This window comes from Pezoporus flaviventris, unplaced genomic scaffold (assembly GCF_033815535.1).
Source record: "Pezoporus flaviventris isolate CSIRO_AGI_PZ_B2104156 unplaced genomic scaffold, CSIRO_AGI_Pfla_v1 ptg000013l, whole genome shotgun sequence".
NCBI lineage: Eukaryota > Metazoa > Chordata > Aves > Psittaciformes > Psittacidae > Pezoporus > Pezoporus flaviventris.
In genome coordinates this window covers 357,611-372,472 of record NW_026892561.1, presented here as the reverse complement: position 1 = coordinate 372,472, position 14,862 = coordinate 357,611, and the positions used below count along the sequence as shown (strand labels likewise).

Genomic DNA, 14,862 nt, shown 5'->3' with positions numbered 1-14,862 from the left:
CCGGCGTGGTGAGGATGTGATGTGATGTGCAAAGGACTCTCCCATGCGGCGTAAATCCGCCACTGCACAGGGATTGCTTTGCAGCGCAGCAAAGGCGGTTATTGCCAGAGATGGAGGCTGGAGCCGGCGGAAACGGAACTGTATTTAATTCTCTTTTCCTGTGAACTATTCCGAATCCTACGTGGGTGCCCAGAGAAAAGTCACTTCTTATGAAAGGTGAGGAGGAAAGAGGAAAAAAGCAATCTTTGCTATGCCTATATTCCAAACAAAAGCACACAGGGAACTGCATTTCTAAGCCTTAATGCTTGGTCGCATAAATGGAAACAAAATCTCTTCGACTTGCCTTTTTAATTAACTAACTCGTGCTCATTTAATCAGCTTTTAATTAATTAAAAGCCGTGGACCCAACTGTGCCCATGGTTTTGCAGCTGGCAGACACCTTCCTGGAAGTTGCTAATGGCTGAAATTAAGTAATAAGGCTTTTAAATTCAAGCACTTTGTCAAACTGACAGAGGGAAGAGCCGCAAGGGTTGTCCTCATTGCAGTGTGCAGGATGTGTAGATGCACATCCCTGGAGACACTGGAGGCCAGGCTGGACGTGGTTCTGGGCAACCTGATGTAGCTGATGTCCTTGCTCATTGCAGGGGGGTTGGACTAGATGACCTTTGAAGATCCCTTCCAGCCTAAATTCTGATTCTGTGTGTCCCTCCTGTCCTGCCCACCGCCACCCACATATTAGTGTGCGCTTGATATCCGTGGCCCATCATTCCAGCCCCAAATCTATGGGGCTGATAGCGACACTTTGGGAAGCAGGGAGGGTCGGGGCAGCCCCAGGCTGGCCTCAATCACGCGGCAGTGCACAGATCTGGAAGGGCTTGGGGCAGCGTGTGAGGCTGAGTGTGAAGGCGAAGGTCAGCATGGCAGCCTCTGGCGCCTGGAAGGTGAACTTCTGCAGGAGGGCTGTGAAGAAGATGAAGAGCTCGGTCCTGGCGAGCTGCTCCCCGGGACAAGCCCGCTTACCTGGAAAAGGAGCCGGAATAACCCCCCACTGAGTCTCGAGCGAGCTCCAAGCACCTCTCGGGCGCCTCTCGCATGCGCTGCTTTGGGCAGGCTGCGGGAGCTTTTCTTCCTCGAAAGGTTAGGTGGCAATGTTCACCCACACATCCTTGCAGAAACCCTCCCCGCAAGTTTACTGCCGAGCTCGGAGAGACCGAGAGGGGGAACGCAGCGCAAGAAAACAACCTCCCCGCAGCTTGCGCAAGAGGAAAAAGCCTTGTTTTATCAGCCCGCAACACCAAATTGATTCCCCTCCCGCTCCGAGCAGGCAGTGTGAGCTGTGACTCGGGATTTTCACTGCGGGGATGGGCTGGAAGCTGGACAAGGAGCAGTGCCCCCTACTCTGGAGGAGGTGTCTTGAGGGGGTGGAAAAAGCATTGCAACAGGAAAAACCACCTCCCCATCCATCATCCTACCTGCAGAGAAGGGCAGAAAAGCCTCCCGCCTCCTGTACTGGCCGTTATCCAGGAAATGTTCAGGATTAAAGGTGTCTGGAGTCTCCCACACGTTTTTGTCGAACATTATCGAAGTCAGGCTGGTCATCACGGTGGTGCCCTGTGAGAGGTGGAGAAATCAGGCGATTACATGACAGAGAGCAGCCGACGTGTTGTCAGACTAGTTTATTATTAGCTCCATTCCACATACAATACCAACTACATCTTTTTTAAAGGCCAAAACGTGTTTTTTTCCTGAGCTGTGTAATTAAACGAGGGTGAAAGCCTACAGGATTGTTCACTTCTGTGCGCCTCTATGTGTCACCAGAGTGTTGATCCTTGCCTCGTGCTGCTGTAACTGGGGATGTTGATATAAACCAGCTTCAAATTGGTGACACCGTGTTCCCATTGGAATTTGGAACAATTTAACCAGCTAATTTTCAATCGATCTGCTTTCTTGTTCTTTTATTCTAAACCTCATCTGGTTAATCTCCACATCTTCCATCAGAAAAAGAGATATTCTAGTAAGTGTGGAGCAAAATGAACAGATTTATTACTTTTAATTTTCTTTGATGCAACCAGTCATATACACGGAAGAGAACAGTTATATCTAAATCTTATCTTTGCTTTCACAGTTACAGAACAGTGTGTACTCATCAATACCATTACCTGGCTTTTATCAAGTGATACTGTTAATAGATGATTTTTAGTACTCTGTGAAATTAACAAACATGAATTGCTTTCATGTGTCTTTTGGCCCTCTATTTTGATGACGTGTGGAGGGCATCTTTTGTAAAATTTAAGGCATAAACCTTTTACATTTGAAATCTATGACTATAGAATCATAGAATAGTTAGGGTTGGAAAGGACCTGAAAATCATCAAGTTCCAACCCCGCTGCCATGGGCAGGGACACCTCCATGCCAACACCACAATATCTCACAATTCTCCATAAGGATGTGTGACCCATAACAGCCATGCAGCATTCATCATGGGCTCACAGAATTAGGGCTGGAAAGGACCTCAAAGTTCATTCGTTCCAACCCCCTGCCAGGGCAGAGACACCTTCCACGAGGGCAGGTTGCTCTAAGCCCCTGTGTCCAGCCTGGCCTTGAGCACTGCCACAGCCATAGCTTCCTTGGGCAGCCTGTGCCAGCGCCTCACCACCCTCATGATAAAGAATTTCTTCCGAATATCTAACCTAAATCTCCCCTATTTAAGTTTGAACCTATTATGCCTTGTCCTGTCACTACAGTCCCAGGTGAAGGGTCCCTCTCCAGCATCCTTGTAGGCCCCCTTCCCATACTGGAAGCAGCTCTGAGGTCTGGATGCAGCTTCTCTTCTCCAGGCTGAACAGCCCCAGCTTTCTGAGCCTGTCTTCAGATAAGAGCTTGTATTTTCTATATAAGTGTGATATTTCCATAAGATCCTGTGGGTTGGCTCCCTTCCAGGTGAGATCTGGGAACTGAGCCATGAAGACCCTGCTGTGGTGGGATGAGGGGAAGGCTGGTGGCCTCCACGTACTTTGGGCAGGTGAAAGCCAGCCAGGGTGGTGTCACTGGTGGACATCCTGGGCACCCCCAGGGGTACCACGTTGCTCATCCTCAGGACCTCACTCAGCACCGCGCTGGTGTAGGGCATGTTCTCCTTGTCAGCCATCGTGGGTTGGCGGGATTGGCCGATCACCATGTCGATTTCAAGTTGCACTTTCTCTAAGGAAAGCAAAGCAATATCTGTGTTCTAAAGGTTTCCAATAAGAAGCCTGGGGCACAGGCACGTCCAGCATGTGGCAGAGCTGGAAATAACTCTGAGTTTCACTTATCTAGTTTTGGACCAAACGAAGGACCCATCCACAGCCCTACCCTGAATGTGGGGGTACGTGGCCATGTAGAGCAGAGCCCAGCGGATGGCGGTTGCCGTTGTCTCAGTCCCGGTTAAGAAGAGGTCCAGGGTGGAGCACAGCAGGTTTTCCTCATGGAAATATGAGCCGGTGTCACCCTTAGACTTGGGGAAAAAACATAACAATGAGAACTCTTATTAAGGAGAGGATGGTCTCAAAAACCCAACCCCAAACCACCTGTATGTAACTCAAATCCTGCTTCCAGTTTATTACCCACCAACCCTGCTGTGGTTGACCCATCTGGTAAGTCATCACCGTGCAGCTGTTTGCTCACTTCTCCCCTTCCCTTTCTCCCCCAGGGCAGGATGGGCAGGACAGTCGGAAGAATGTAAACCCCACGGATTGAGATAAGAACAATTTAATAACTAAAACAAAGTAAAATATACCACAAACACCAATAATAATAATAATGATAATAAAAGGAAACAAGAGAAGAAATGAAAGCTCAGAAAACACAAGTGATGCACAATTGTTCACCACCTGCTGACCAATACCCAGCTTGACCTGAGTAGCAATCAGTCCCTTCCTCTTAACTCCCCCCCATTTCTGTACTGGACATGAGGTGCTGTGGTATGGAACATCCCTTTGGCTAGTTTGGGTCAGTTGTCCTGTGTTTGCTTCCTCCCAGCTTCTTGTGCCCCTCCTCACTGGCAGAGCATGAGAGACAGAACAGTCCTTGATCAGAGTAAGCATTACTTAGCAACAACTAAAACATCGGTGTTATCAGCATTGTTCTCAGACTAAAGCCAAAACACAGCTACTAGAAAGAAAAATAACGTTACAGATTAACCCAGGACAAACCCAGACTTGGAGATTTCCACTCCTTATTTCCATTGAATTTCGAGCCCTACAGACTGCTCTGAAAGACACACTGGTTGCTGTACAGTGAGTCTTGAAAGCAGGTAGAGTTTTCAAATGTGAAGTTTCACAATAGCAAACACAGGCCTGTGAGCTCTCCTAGAAACACGAACACGTTCCCTGAGAGCCCTCCTACGCCGTGTGGCAGAATGAAAAATGGAAGAAGGCAAAGTGTAAATACTTCCAAATGAAAAAAAAATCTGTGCTTTCAAAGTGATCAGTCTCCTGCTGTTGCTAAAAAGTTTGGCGTGGAAGAAGTAGGGAGGAGAAGGCAACACGGGAGGCAAGAGCTCCTCTGACAAAGCAGCCTCGAAGCTTCTCTGCTCATTTTATGGGTTAAGCTTTAAGTATTTTTGTCTTACCTTCTAAGCATTTCCCTCTTACCTTCTAAGTGTTTTCCTCTCACCTTTTCGATTTCCTTCAGGTAACAGTCAATATAATCTCTTGCCTCGGACTGGTCCAAATCCTCCTTGTGCTTTGCGATCACTCCTTTTACAAAGCACTCAAGTTTCTCCCAGTGCTTGAAGATTTTCCTAAAGGGTCCTGGCAGCCATCTCATGATGAAGGGGAAAGCATTGTACAGCTGGTGAGAAATCAAAGAGAACGAAAGAGTATTTCTTGGGTTAAAAAAGAGCAGGTATCATAGTTGGAATGATAGTACAATTTATTAGCTCTGCTTGCTACCAGAAAAACACCAGTTTTGCTACAAAGGTCAATTTAGTTACACAGATGCAAACAAATACAAACAAGATAAGAATCACCCCACTGTTTTCTGCTGATAAAGTTCTCTTGGGTGGCCAAAGTTGTCGCTTGATGTGAGGTGGCCGCTGGAGTCAGAAATCAGTGTGAATGCAGAAAAGCCCCTTAGTACTGGGGTCCACAAAGGGGCAGAGGTAAGACTTGACCTATGATGTGTGGCCATGCAGAAGCTATGTCCCCAAATCCACCTGTTTTGGTTGTAAACCTGGACTCTCAGGCAGTTTTGTCATGAATAAAAGTTATGTAAGAAATTGGTTGGGAAAGAGGTGGTGGAAAAGGTGGGAATCTTCACAGAGAGTGCTATTTATTGGCCCTTCTTTTTATAGAAACAGGTATTTTAAAGGTTTTCCCATTGTTTTTTGGTTATGTCAGGTATAAGATTGGTTTCACAATCCTGTAGTGTTTTATTTCCATGTGCCTCAATAATTTATCTTGGTTCATTAGTTTCCTGATGAGTTTTGGGTATAAACCCAGTCTAATGTGAAAAAATACTCATGGTCATTTCCCTTATAACATGACTTTTTTTTGTACAGGGAACAGCAGATTACGTCAGTGACTTAGAAACTCTGGTTTCTGAGAACTCACATGCAGCTGAAGCTAGAAAGGCATCCAATTGGCCTTACCTGGCCCCAGAAACTTCCGATGAGCAGAAGCGTTTCAGCCAGCGAGTGCAGCAATTCCTGGAAACGGTTGTCATGGTAGTCGAAGCGGTTCCCAAAAGTTATGGAACAGATGATGTTCGAAACAGCACTATTAATTTTATAATGAGGGTCAAATGGCTGGCCTGGAGCAAACGAAATGAAAGGCAGATTTATCTTTTTTCTTTAAAGTCTCAGGCAAAACCACATTCTCTACCAGATCAATGGTTGTGAAGATGCGATGAGACCTCATCCACTTCTCATCCATGGTATCCCCACCATCCCCACCACCTCCATCCTGCTGGAGGCTGGGCACTGTGAACCACGACATCATTTCTCCGAGGACATCCCCTCCTTTCTCCAGCCCAGGCTGCTGGCACATACTGATGTTAGGACAGGGCTGCTGAAGCAGGGTTTGAACTGTTTTCCAGGGAAAACAACCAGGAGCGTGCCATGCTACGGCTGCTGGGTTTGCCTGCTCTAATGTGTTTTCAGTGCCAATTTTAAACACCAGGAGAGAGTCCCTGGAAGCTTAATGCAAGGCAGGGAGCTCGTGAGTAGCCACACTGCAAAACAGCCATTACACTGTCCACCACAGAGAAATGAAGTGAGATGGAGGAGAGAGGGAAGAAGGAGAGGACTGTAAGTCTCTGCACCCACCTCTAAAATCCACCAATGGCTCACATGGCCCACCTACGTTGTGATGCATATCAGCTCCTATGAGAGCAAACTGTACTGTGATGTTTTGTCACATCTCATTCTGTGGAAGAGCTATCATCTCCTAGGGCACATTTAGGCAGCCTGGAGAGCTACTTGCCATGATATGAGATTCTAGAATGAGTAAAGAATCCTGAGCTGCTGTGGGTATGCTGGGGAGCATCGCTTTGAAATGCAAGGCGCAGGACTGCTGATAGCCCCACTCTTCAAGAAAATAATTAAAGTGGGCTGGTGCTCAGATATTAGAGTGATGGACATGATCGCTATTTGTCATTACTAATGGAAGAAAGGCCCAAACCAGCAGCTTAATTAGTTTATTGATTAGGACTATAAAGGACTATAATCAATTGGCAACATGAAGTATTTGGCCTGTTCAGTGCAACAGCAATTAAAATGGAGCAAGTTCAGTATATAATTTCACAATTCCTATTTAGATCTTTCTTGTTTACTATATATAGCTCCATAGAATTAGCTAAACCCCATCTGCTTCTATTTAAAGCTGAAGTGCAACATCACCCATGTACCAACATACAAATTATTCTTACTAATATCGCTCTGGCAGTTCTTAAAAGCTGGGCCATAAAAGAGCAATGCACACGCTTCATCTGTGCATGATACAAAAGGAAAGCCTGACTAAACAAGTTTTAAAATACTTTGCAAAACCAAGGACAAGCAGAGGTTAACTGAGCTTCCAAGCATATGTGCCTGACAGCAGGACAGCTGCATTTATTCCTTCGCAGAACACAGGAAAGGCTTTCTTAGTCGTATAAACATGCAAGGTCTAATAGGTACCTAATATGTGTTTGCCTAATATTAATAAGGAGGAACTAAAATATTAGGCTTTGAGGTCTAAATAAGTGCTAAAAGGCACAGTCTGGAAATGTAAGATTTGAGCTGAGAAATGTTTTGCATGTTAGGAGCTGCATCGGAGTGAGAGTTTTACTATTCATTGTTCACTGAGCTGGAAGCTTTACCTTAGCATGGTGCTGTACCTTAACCACCTACCTTTCTCCTCCTCAATCGTCTCCACAAGGTACCGGCTCTCCTCTTGCACTTTCTCCTCAAAACTTACAGCAAGGCTTTTCAGTGTTGCTAGAGTAAACTTTCTCTGTTGCCTCCAAATATGCCCATTTGATGATATGAGCCCTGTAGGCAGTAAAACCAAGCAAACTAGTCTTGCTGTGGTTCATATAGAATCATAGAATGGTTTGGGTTGGAAAAGACCTTAAGAACATTCAGTTCCAGACCCCTGCCACGGGCAGGGACACCTTCCACTAGAGCAGGTTGCTCCAAACCCCGTTCAACCTGGCCTTGAACACTTCCAGGGATGAAGCATATGAATAATAAGATTCAGAAATGGCCTTTCACCTTGAATAAGAACCCCAAACCAAAGCAAACAAACCCTCCCAGACATGGAAAAACTATAGCTTTCCCTGGGAATTAAAATTCAGGAGTAATTGGCTTATGCTAAAGATCTAGTTTTATGGATTTGCTTTAATCTGCTACTTTGTCACTTTGTGTGGGAAAAAAAAGTGTAAGCCAAAATACTATGAGTACTATCACGCTGTTGGCAGAGCTGCAAGCAGGAGCACCATACCCTGTCTCTGGAGCTATATGCAACTGATGGAGAAAAAGTAAAGGAGAAATTAAAACCAAGGGGAAAACTCTTCACGTGTATCGATCCCTGGGCAGCTTGCATTTGTTTCTCTTCTTTCATCAAGAGCTGACTTTGATCCCATCCTTGTCATTCTTAGAGAGATTAAAATGTGCACCTGTGTGATTATGAGACTGAATTCAGTTACTGCCCTCCTCTGTGCAAGCTTTTATGGGTGCAGTTAGCAAGATTTTATTTCGACCTGGTTGTTTCACTCTAATTGTTACCGCTGCAAGTGGATGAAACATTTGTACCAAAATCCTAGCTTACCAAAGCCTCTGAATATTTCTTGGAGGAGTGGAATATTTGGCCGATCTGTAAATATTTCAGCCTGGTGGACAAAAGCTTCTCTCACCATCTGGTACCCGTTGACTACCACAAACGTCAGGCTTCCAAACTGCACGCTGAAGATGTTCCCATACCGAGCAGTAAGCTGAAAGAGAGATCATCAGCCTCTGAGAGCAAGAAGGGTGAGATTCGCAAAACTCACCTGGGCAAGACCTCAAGCACTAGCACCTAACTTTGAATTTAGCCCTGTTTGAAGCAAAGGGACTTATGAAAATCCCAAACCCAAGTTGTAGGTCCCATCCGGTCTAAACTATTCCATGAATCATAGAATCATAGAATAATTAGGGTTGGAAAGGACCTTAAGATCATCCAGTTCCAACCCCCCTGCCATGGGCAGGGACACCTCACACTAAACCATATCACCCAAGGCCTCGTCCAACCTGGTCTTGAACACTGCCAGGGATGGAGCATTCACAACCTCCCTGGGCAACCCATTCCAGTGCCTCACCACCCTCACAGGAAAGAATTTCCTCCTTATATCCAATCTGGAGATGGCATAAAAAGTGCTAGAGAGCTGTAGTGTGGGAGAGGTGGTTTGCTTATGTTTTTGTATACAAGGGTATGAGAGGTCACCATGCCCAGACTCTTGCTGCAGAGGGCAAGGCAAAACAAATGATCCCTCTCATCAACATTGTGTCTAACACAGTGTGGTTTCTTGCTTCAGCTGTCCCATTTAGAAAAGTGGGTTCAACTGCTGATGGCTAGAAATCTACTTCTAATTTTAAGCCTGAATGAATTTATGGTCAAATTATAGCCATTTTCCTTGCATGGCCTTTGCTAGCAATAGTGTCTCCTCTGCAGCCTTCCACTCCCTGATGTATAAGAGCAAAAGGTGACCATATCATCTCTCAGGTCTCACTCTGCCACGGAGCTCAGGCCATTGTCTTTTTAATATGAGTTACATGAAAAGAAGCCCACGGTCACCCTGAACTGCTGTGGGGACTCATGAAGCCAGTCTGGGACCAAATGGGTGTCTCAGGCATTGTGTGAGATTATTTTTTTTAGTAATGATTGTGTGTATATGTGACAAAATATCCTGAGCAGGCTGCCTCAGCCTTCCCAAAGGGTTCCCTCCCAGGGAGACAACTGTGCTAGTGCCCTGTTAAATAGGCTGGTGTCGGCTTGCTAAGTAAAAGTCACTGGAAAGGATATTTGCAACCAGCAAGTCAGAACTTCACCTCCCACTCTTGCAGTCACCGCCTCTTTCTGCAACAGGAATGGTCAACTCAGGGTCTTAAAGGTTTCATTCAGATTTAATGGGGTGAATCGTTGGCCTCTGAGCAAGGACAATGACAAGACAATTTCCAGAGGCGATCTTTACAGTCCGAACAGTTCATTTCTCACTCAGCACTTGCCAACAATCCCCCAGACTGGCCCGGCCCCTCCAAACCCTTCCTGGGCTCCAGCAGAAAACAGTGATGGTCAGATGGGAAAAAAGAGGAGGAAGATGTAAGTCTTCCTCCATGATGTGTTTCTTTCCCATTGGACCTTCCTACTCCCATGGAAGAGGACATGATAATAAGAAATAAAATTAAGAAGGGTGCCTATCATATATGGCTACTACATAGCTAGTTCTTCAGAGGCTGCCCTTGCATCACAGGTTTAGTGACAAAAGTCACTGAAGAGGTAAAATACTGTTAGTAGGAGAAATGTTCATGGAACTCTTACCTTCAGCAGCACAAGGTGGAGGGGCTGCCTAAGGTCCACAATGGTTCCAACAAGAGGAAAGAGCTGTGGCCCTGGAGGGAAATTCCTGGGTCGTCTCTTTTTCACAAGGTCAATAATCAAAAGAAAGGTGACCAGAACCACCAAAAGCATCCAAATATTCAGCTTTTCCAAGAGGGAAACCAAACCAGGCCAAAACTGAAGCTCCATCTTGGCTGATGAACTCCAGGAAGGTGTTTGGTGCTGGGGTTACTTTTGCTAGAACAGGAGTAAGAAAGGACTGGAAAGAAAACAAAACAAGCTAAGATGCTAATAACATACTGGGGACAGGACTTGCCATGGGCAAGCTGCTTTCTTATGTCCAGCTACTGCCAGATCACCTACTGAATAGCTACGTTTAAACACTGGGATCTCCGAAACCAACCCCAAAACCTCCAAACATTTGGCTGAACAAAAGCAATCCTGCAAACCTTTAGCTTTACATGTCTGTCAACAACTCCCTAATTTTCTTATGGAAGAATATTGCTCCCTTCTGCCCCTAACATGGAGCTCCTTTATACAGACACCTCGCTGGGATTATAGGCATTTACAAACAGTTGAGGTTAGGAGAAAGCAGCTTACTTGCCTAATTACATATGGTGGGCGTTGCATAATATAAAAACCAGTAAGGCATCTGAGGTGATGGGCACCATACAAGCCACTAAGGGGCTGATCCTGTTAAGTGCTAAACACCATCTGCAAAGGACTGGGTGCCTTCAGCATCCTTCAAAGCCTGGCTGGCTTTGCCAGAGCCATCAGAGGAAGTTCAGGCAAGGGAAGCACTGCGAGAGCCCAGGGCTCTGCCTAACCACTTAAATGAGAGTTAAAGGAGCTTAATTTCAAGAGTGAGAATGTAGGCTCATGCGCTTGCCAGCGAAAGAAGAGATGATTGGAATTTATGCATTTAAATCTCCTGGGTTTCCTGACAATCTCCTTTGAATAAAGCTATGTGTTGTCCCAGGGAAAGGCTGCAGTAGACCCACAGTGACCCCCCTGACCAAGAATTGACCTCACATCACTGGCCAACATTTTAGCTACAACTTGTTTCCACCCCTTTTAAGAGATCCACTGTGCAAACAGCCAAAATTTATACTGAAGCGAAACGGTCACTAATGATTTTTTAAATTATTTGCCTAGAAGTTACGATGAGAAGTTCAAAATAATGGTAAATTTTCATTGTCCTTAACGTTTTAGCAGAAAGCTTTTATTTTGCAGGGAAAAAAAATATTATTTCTTAGGAAATAATAATTCTGAAATTATTTCAAGTGAAGTGTTTCACCACTTTCAAGAGCTTTGCTGTCCATGTCTTTCATTGCCTTGGTGACGGCAGTGCCAGCAGAAGCACACACAGGCTGTATGACAGACCTGCACCTTAGTTATTGCAGGAGTCCTTTTTAAGTGTAATACCTATGTGCAACCCAACACTTCCTGGTCTGCAATATTATTTACAAGTTTCTGGATGGTATTAGGCACCAAATGGGGGGCATTAATGGGAGAAACATCTCACATCAGTGGTCTATAAAGAGTATTTACATGTCACCATAGCACAGCTGTGAGCAGCAGTGGTTGGACATGCTTTGCTGTCCCCAAGCTGGTGCCCCCGTGCTGTTACAGTACATTTGCATCAACAAACCTATTCCACCCTTCCTGGTGTGGCAAGCCTTGCCTTGCTTACCAGAGGCTAAATCAGGATAGTGGGCTCGTGCTCTTCATCCTGGCATCAGGGAGATGACTCGGTTGGTGGAGGTGTCAGCCTACAGCATGCTCAAAGGGACTGTGATGATAAGGCGTCAACTTCTGCTAGCCCAGTTTCACTCCTCTGTTCTTCGCTATGCCATATGATTTGTCAGCATGCACACAGAGTGCAGATCCCTCTACCACTTGTGGCTGCTGTGAATCGGGCTACGTGCAAAGCCAAGGTGTTAATGTGTTCTTCTGGGTGGTGTTGTGGGGGTGGATGCATCGTGGTTGACAGGAGAAATGTTATTTTTAGCAGGAGGAGCACATTTTGCATGTACTCACATGTGTCTTGTCAGTCAGAAACCTCAAGCCTATTACTTTGCCTTGAAGCTTCACATGTCCAAATGCATCTCTTCACAAAGTTCTTAACACGTCACACTTACTAAAAATTAGGGAAGAGCTTTCCAGTATTACCGGGGCTCTCCTAACCTCGGTAGACAATAACACCAGCGTGTTACCAAACTGTGTTGTGACGGTGCTATTTTGGGTCCCAGGCTTTAATCAAATCAGTTCTCAGCATGTGGTGATGTGCAAATTCCCAAAGCACTGAGGAAGTCATATCACCGCTGTGCACGGGCAGTACAAAGCAGTTGGACAACTCCTGGCTTTGCAGTCTCAACAAGACCCTTAGCTGTAAGATCCTGGTCAACTGGAAGATAAACCTGTGCCTCTGGCCAGCACCACGAACACAGGAACATTGGTTGTCTGTGGTCCAAGTAGCCAAAGTGTGAATTAATATAAGGATGGACACCCACACATGTAATATGGAGCAGGATGTAAACCCACCTTCCCCAATTCCTCCTTGAATATCTAACCCCAGTACACAACTTTTTGACCACCTCACCTGAGCTTATGGCTACCGTGTAGATAAATTGTGCCATATTGCATGGACACACACATATCACTGCTTGAATATTAAGGCATCTTGAACAGCCAACAGACAGAAATTGGCCCATATGCTTTGTACCTTCTTCCCTGGCTAGATGTCTAACTGTGTGCAGAAGGTTTTGAAACACAAAGAGAAACATTCTGTTAAAAATGCAATTACCATTTGTTTTTCAAGATATAGTATCCCATTATTTTTTCCAGAGAAGTGAAATTCAATAAGGTTACAACAGAATGTAGTCCAACAGTTACCGTGCTTTTAGAGCATTATTTAAGCTACAGAATTTCTTAATGATTAGAAACATATGTAGGAAAAAATCACATGCAAAAAGAGAATGACTGGAGACAATTTTCCCCCAAAACACTATTTTTTCAGGCAAGTAACAGCTCATCCACCACTGTGGTTCTATCCACCACGTTGGAGGTGTGAGACACCCACCCAGCTGGGGAGCCATGTGCTCAGGTCACATCAACAGAGAGGCTCCAGCCAAGACCAGGGACCCATCCTGATTTACACCAAGGAGTACCTTGCTGCTTCTTTCCTTCTTATGTCAGATCCAAAGGAGTAGTGCCATTCTTAGCAGAGGCAAGCTGGTGAACATCAGCGACCACCCTGATGTGCGTGTTACATCCACATCACAAAGGGCTTTCATGCAAGTTTAGATGCTGCTTCATGATCCATCCCAGGTGGGTCCTAATGGAGCTGGAGGTAACGGCAGCTTTGGACACTAATTTCCTTTTAGGATTTGCTTTACTGGATCAAATAAAATCTACAGAAGCTTTGTACATGCAGAAAGACACAAATGGAGAACACTGGAGCACCCACACTTCCCTGAGCAAGCTCAGGAATGACATGGTTGAACCCCATCCTTAAACTTAGGTTCCTCACTTGGGGCGATTTAACTAGGACATAAGTATGCCCATGGAAGCTCAGGGATAAACTCTGACTCTGAATCCAAGCCGAGTCCATGTTTAATGCTGTGCCTGCGTGGCAAATCCTAAAGTGCCTCCAGTTTTGCATCTTCTCTCTCTCCTACCTCATACTATATCTAACTATTCTCTAGGCTTTCCTTGGAGTACCATAGACCTAGCTTCCTGGACACAATGACATTTCCAGCAGTAATTAAATTTATAAGACAGGCAACTGTCACCATGAATGGGTAAACTGAGGCATTATGAGCCTAAAACAAATGGTGTAAGTAGACCTACAAAGAATCCCATCGTGCAATCCAGGAAGGATCCCCAAAGATGAGATGCTTGGTGCCTTCCTACAACAGACCAAAATGTCTTTTCACTGCTGTAGAATACAGTTGTGGTGATTTGTCAGCCAGATAATTCAATATAGGTAGCAGAAAGCATTGCAGGAAGCACTCCCTGTGCCTCCAGACCCTGCCTCACCCCTGACTTTTTGGTCTTTGAGCCAAGACTTCATTCCCTTCACAGCCAGGAGCCGCATCGTCTTTGCCAGCCCTGCGCCATCCCGCATGGCAGACCCCATACGGACGTATGGAATCAGGCTTTGGGGGGTGCCGGGTGCTTCCCCTGAGGGGGCCATGCCTGCGGCACTGCCGGCGGCAACCACCTACGATCCCTTTGGCAAGACCCTGCCACCGTCTGCCGCAACCTGGCAGAGCTGGGGCTGCAACCCCGGCTGTTCGCATGGGGCGGCTTCCCGCATCCCAGCTCTTCCTCCGGCTCTCCATAAACCTCTAAAATACTCTTCCCTCCGAAGATGCACCTTTTCAGTATTCACAGAGAAGAGTACAGTCACATATTCCTCTCAAAGCCACAAGGACTTGACTAGAGCTAAAATGTCATTTATGTACATATCACAAGCGTTTTTCTAGGCACAGATGTCTTTCTGGTGCCAATATGCTGTTTATGTACTTATCTGTCACAAGCACATGTCTACATACATATGCCCTGCTGGCAGAGGCACAGAGCATTTTGAAACTCTTATTAGACTGCTAATGAATAATACGCATACAAAGGAGAAAACAGAAGGTGGGTCTATCAGGAACAGCCTCTTTCTTAACTACCTTTTAATTGTAGGAGAGGAAGAAAAGAGATGAATTTTGATATGCTGGCATCTGTGAAGGCCTGCTTAGCAGCATCAAACACCATCATTTTAAAAGTGGATTTTTCACAGGTTTGGGTATTTTGAAAGGGG

General features: G+C 45.6%; 1 protein-coding gene across 1 annotated transcript; it reads right to left on the bottom strand.

The window, feature by feature from the left end:
* Positions 1-130: 130 nt before the first annotated feature.
* Positions 131-14,190, bottom strand: LOC133268241 (cytochrome P450 2J2-like). The gene is made up of 9 exons (XM_061451088.1): positions 14,098-14,190; positions 8,286-8,448; positions 7,367-7,540; positions 5,630-5,790; positions 4,654-4,830; positions 3,352-3,493; positions 3,014-3,201; positions 1,473-1,611; positions 131-1,020 (listed from the first exon to the last, which is right to left on the bottom strand). Exons 1-9 carry the CDS (start codon positions 14,188-14,190, stop codon positions 842-844), a joined length of 1,416 nt encoding a protein of 471 aa, XP_061307072.1. The 3' UTR covers positions 131-841.
* Between the last annotated feature and the right edge of the window lie 672 nt (positions 14,191-14,862).

What these genes read in the sequence shown, in the direction of transcription:
- LOC133268241 (XM_061451088.1), bottom strand. Translation starts at nt 14,190, where the DNA reads ATGGGGTCTGCCATGCGGGATGGCGCAGGGCTGGCAAAGACGATGCGG. An exon ending in GACGATTGAGGAGGAGAAAG is followed by an intron (nt 5,791 to 7,366) that starts GTAGGTGGTTAA and finishes CGTTTGCTCCAG; the next exon opens with GCCAGCCATTTGACCCTCAT. An exon ending in ACCTGAAGGAAATCGAAAAG is followed by an intron (nt 3,494 to 4,653) that starts GTGAGAGGAAAA and finishes TTTTTCCCCAAG; the next exon opens with TCTAAGGGTGACACCGGCTC.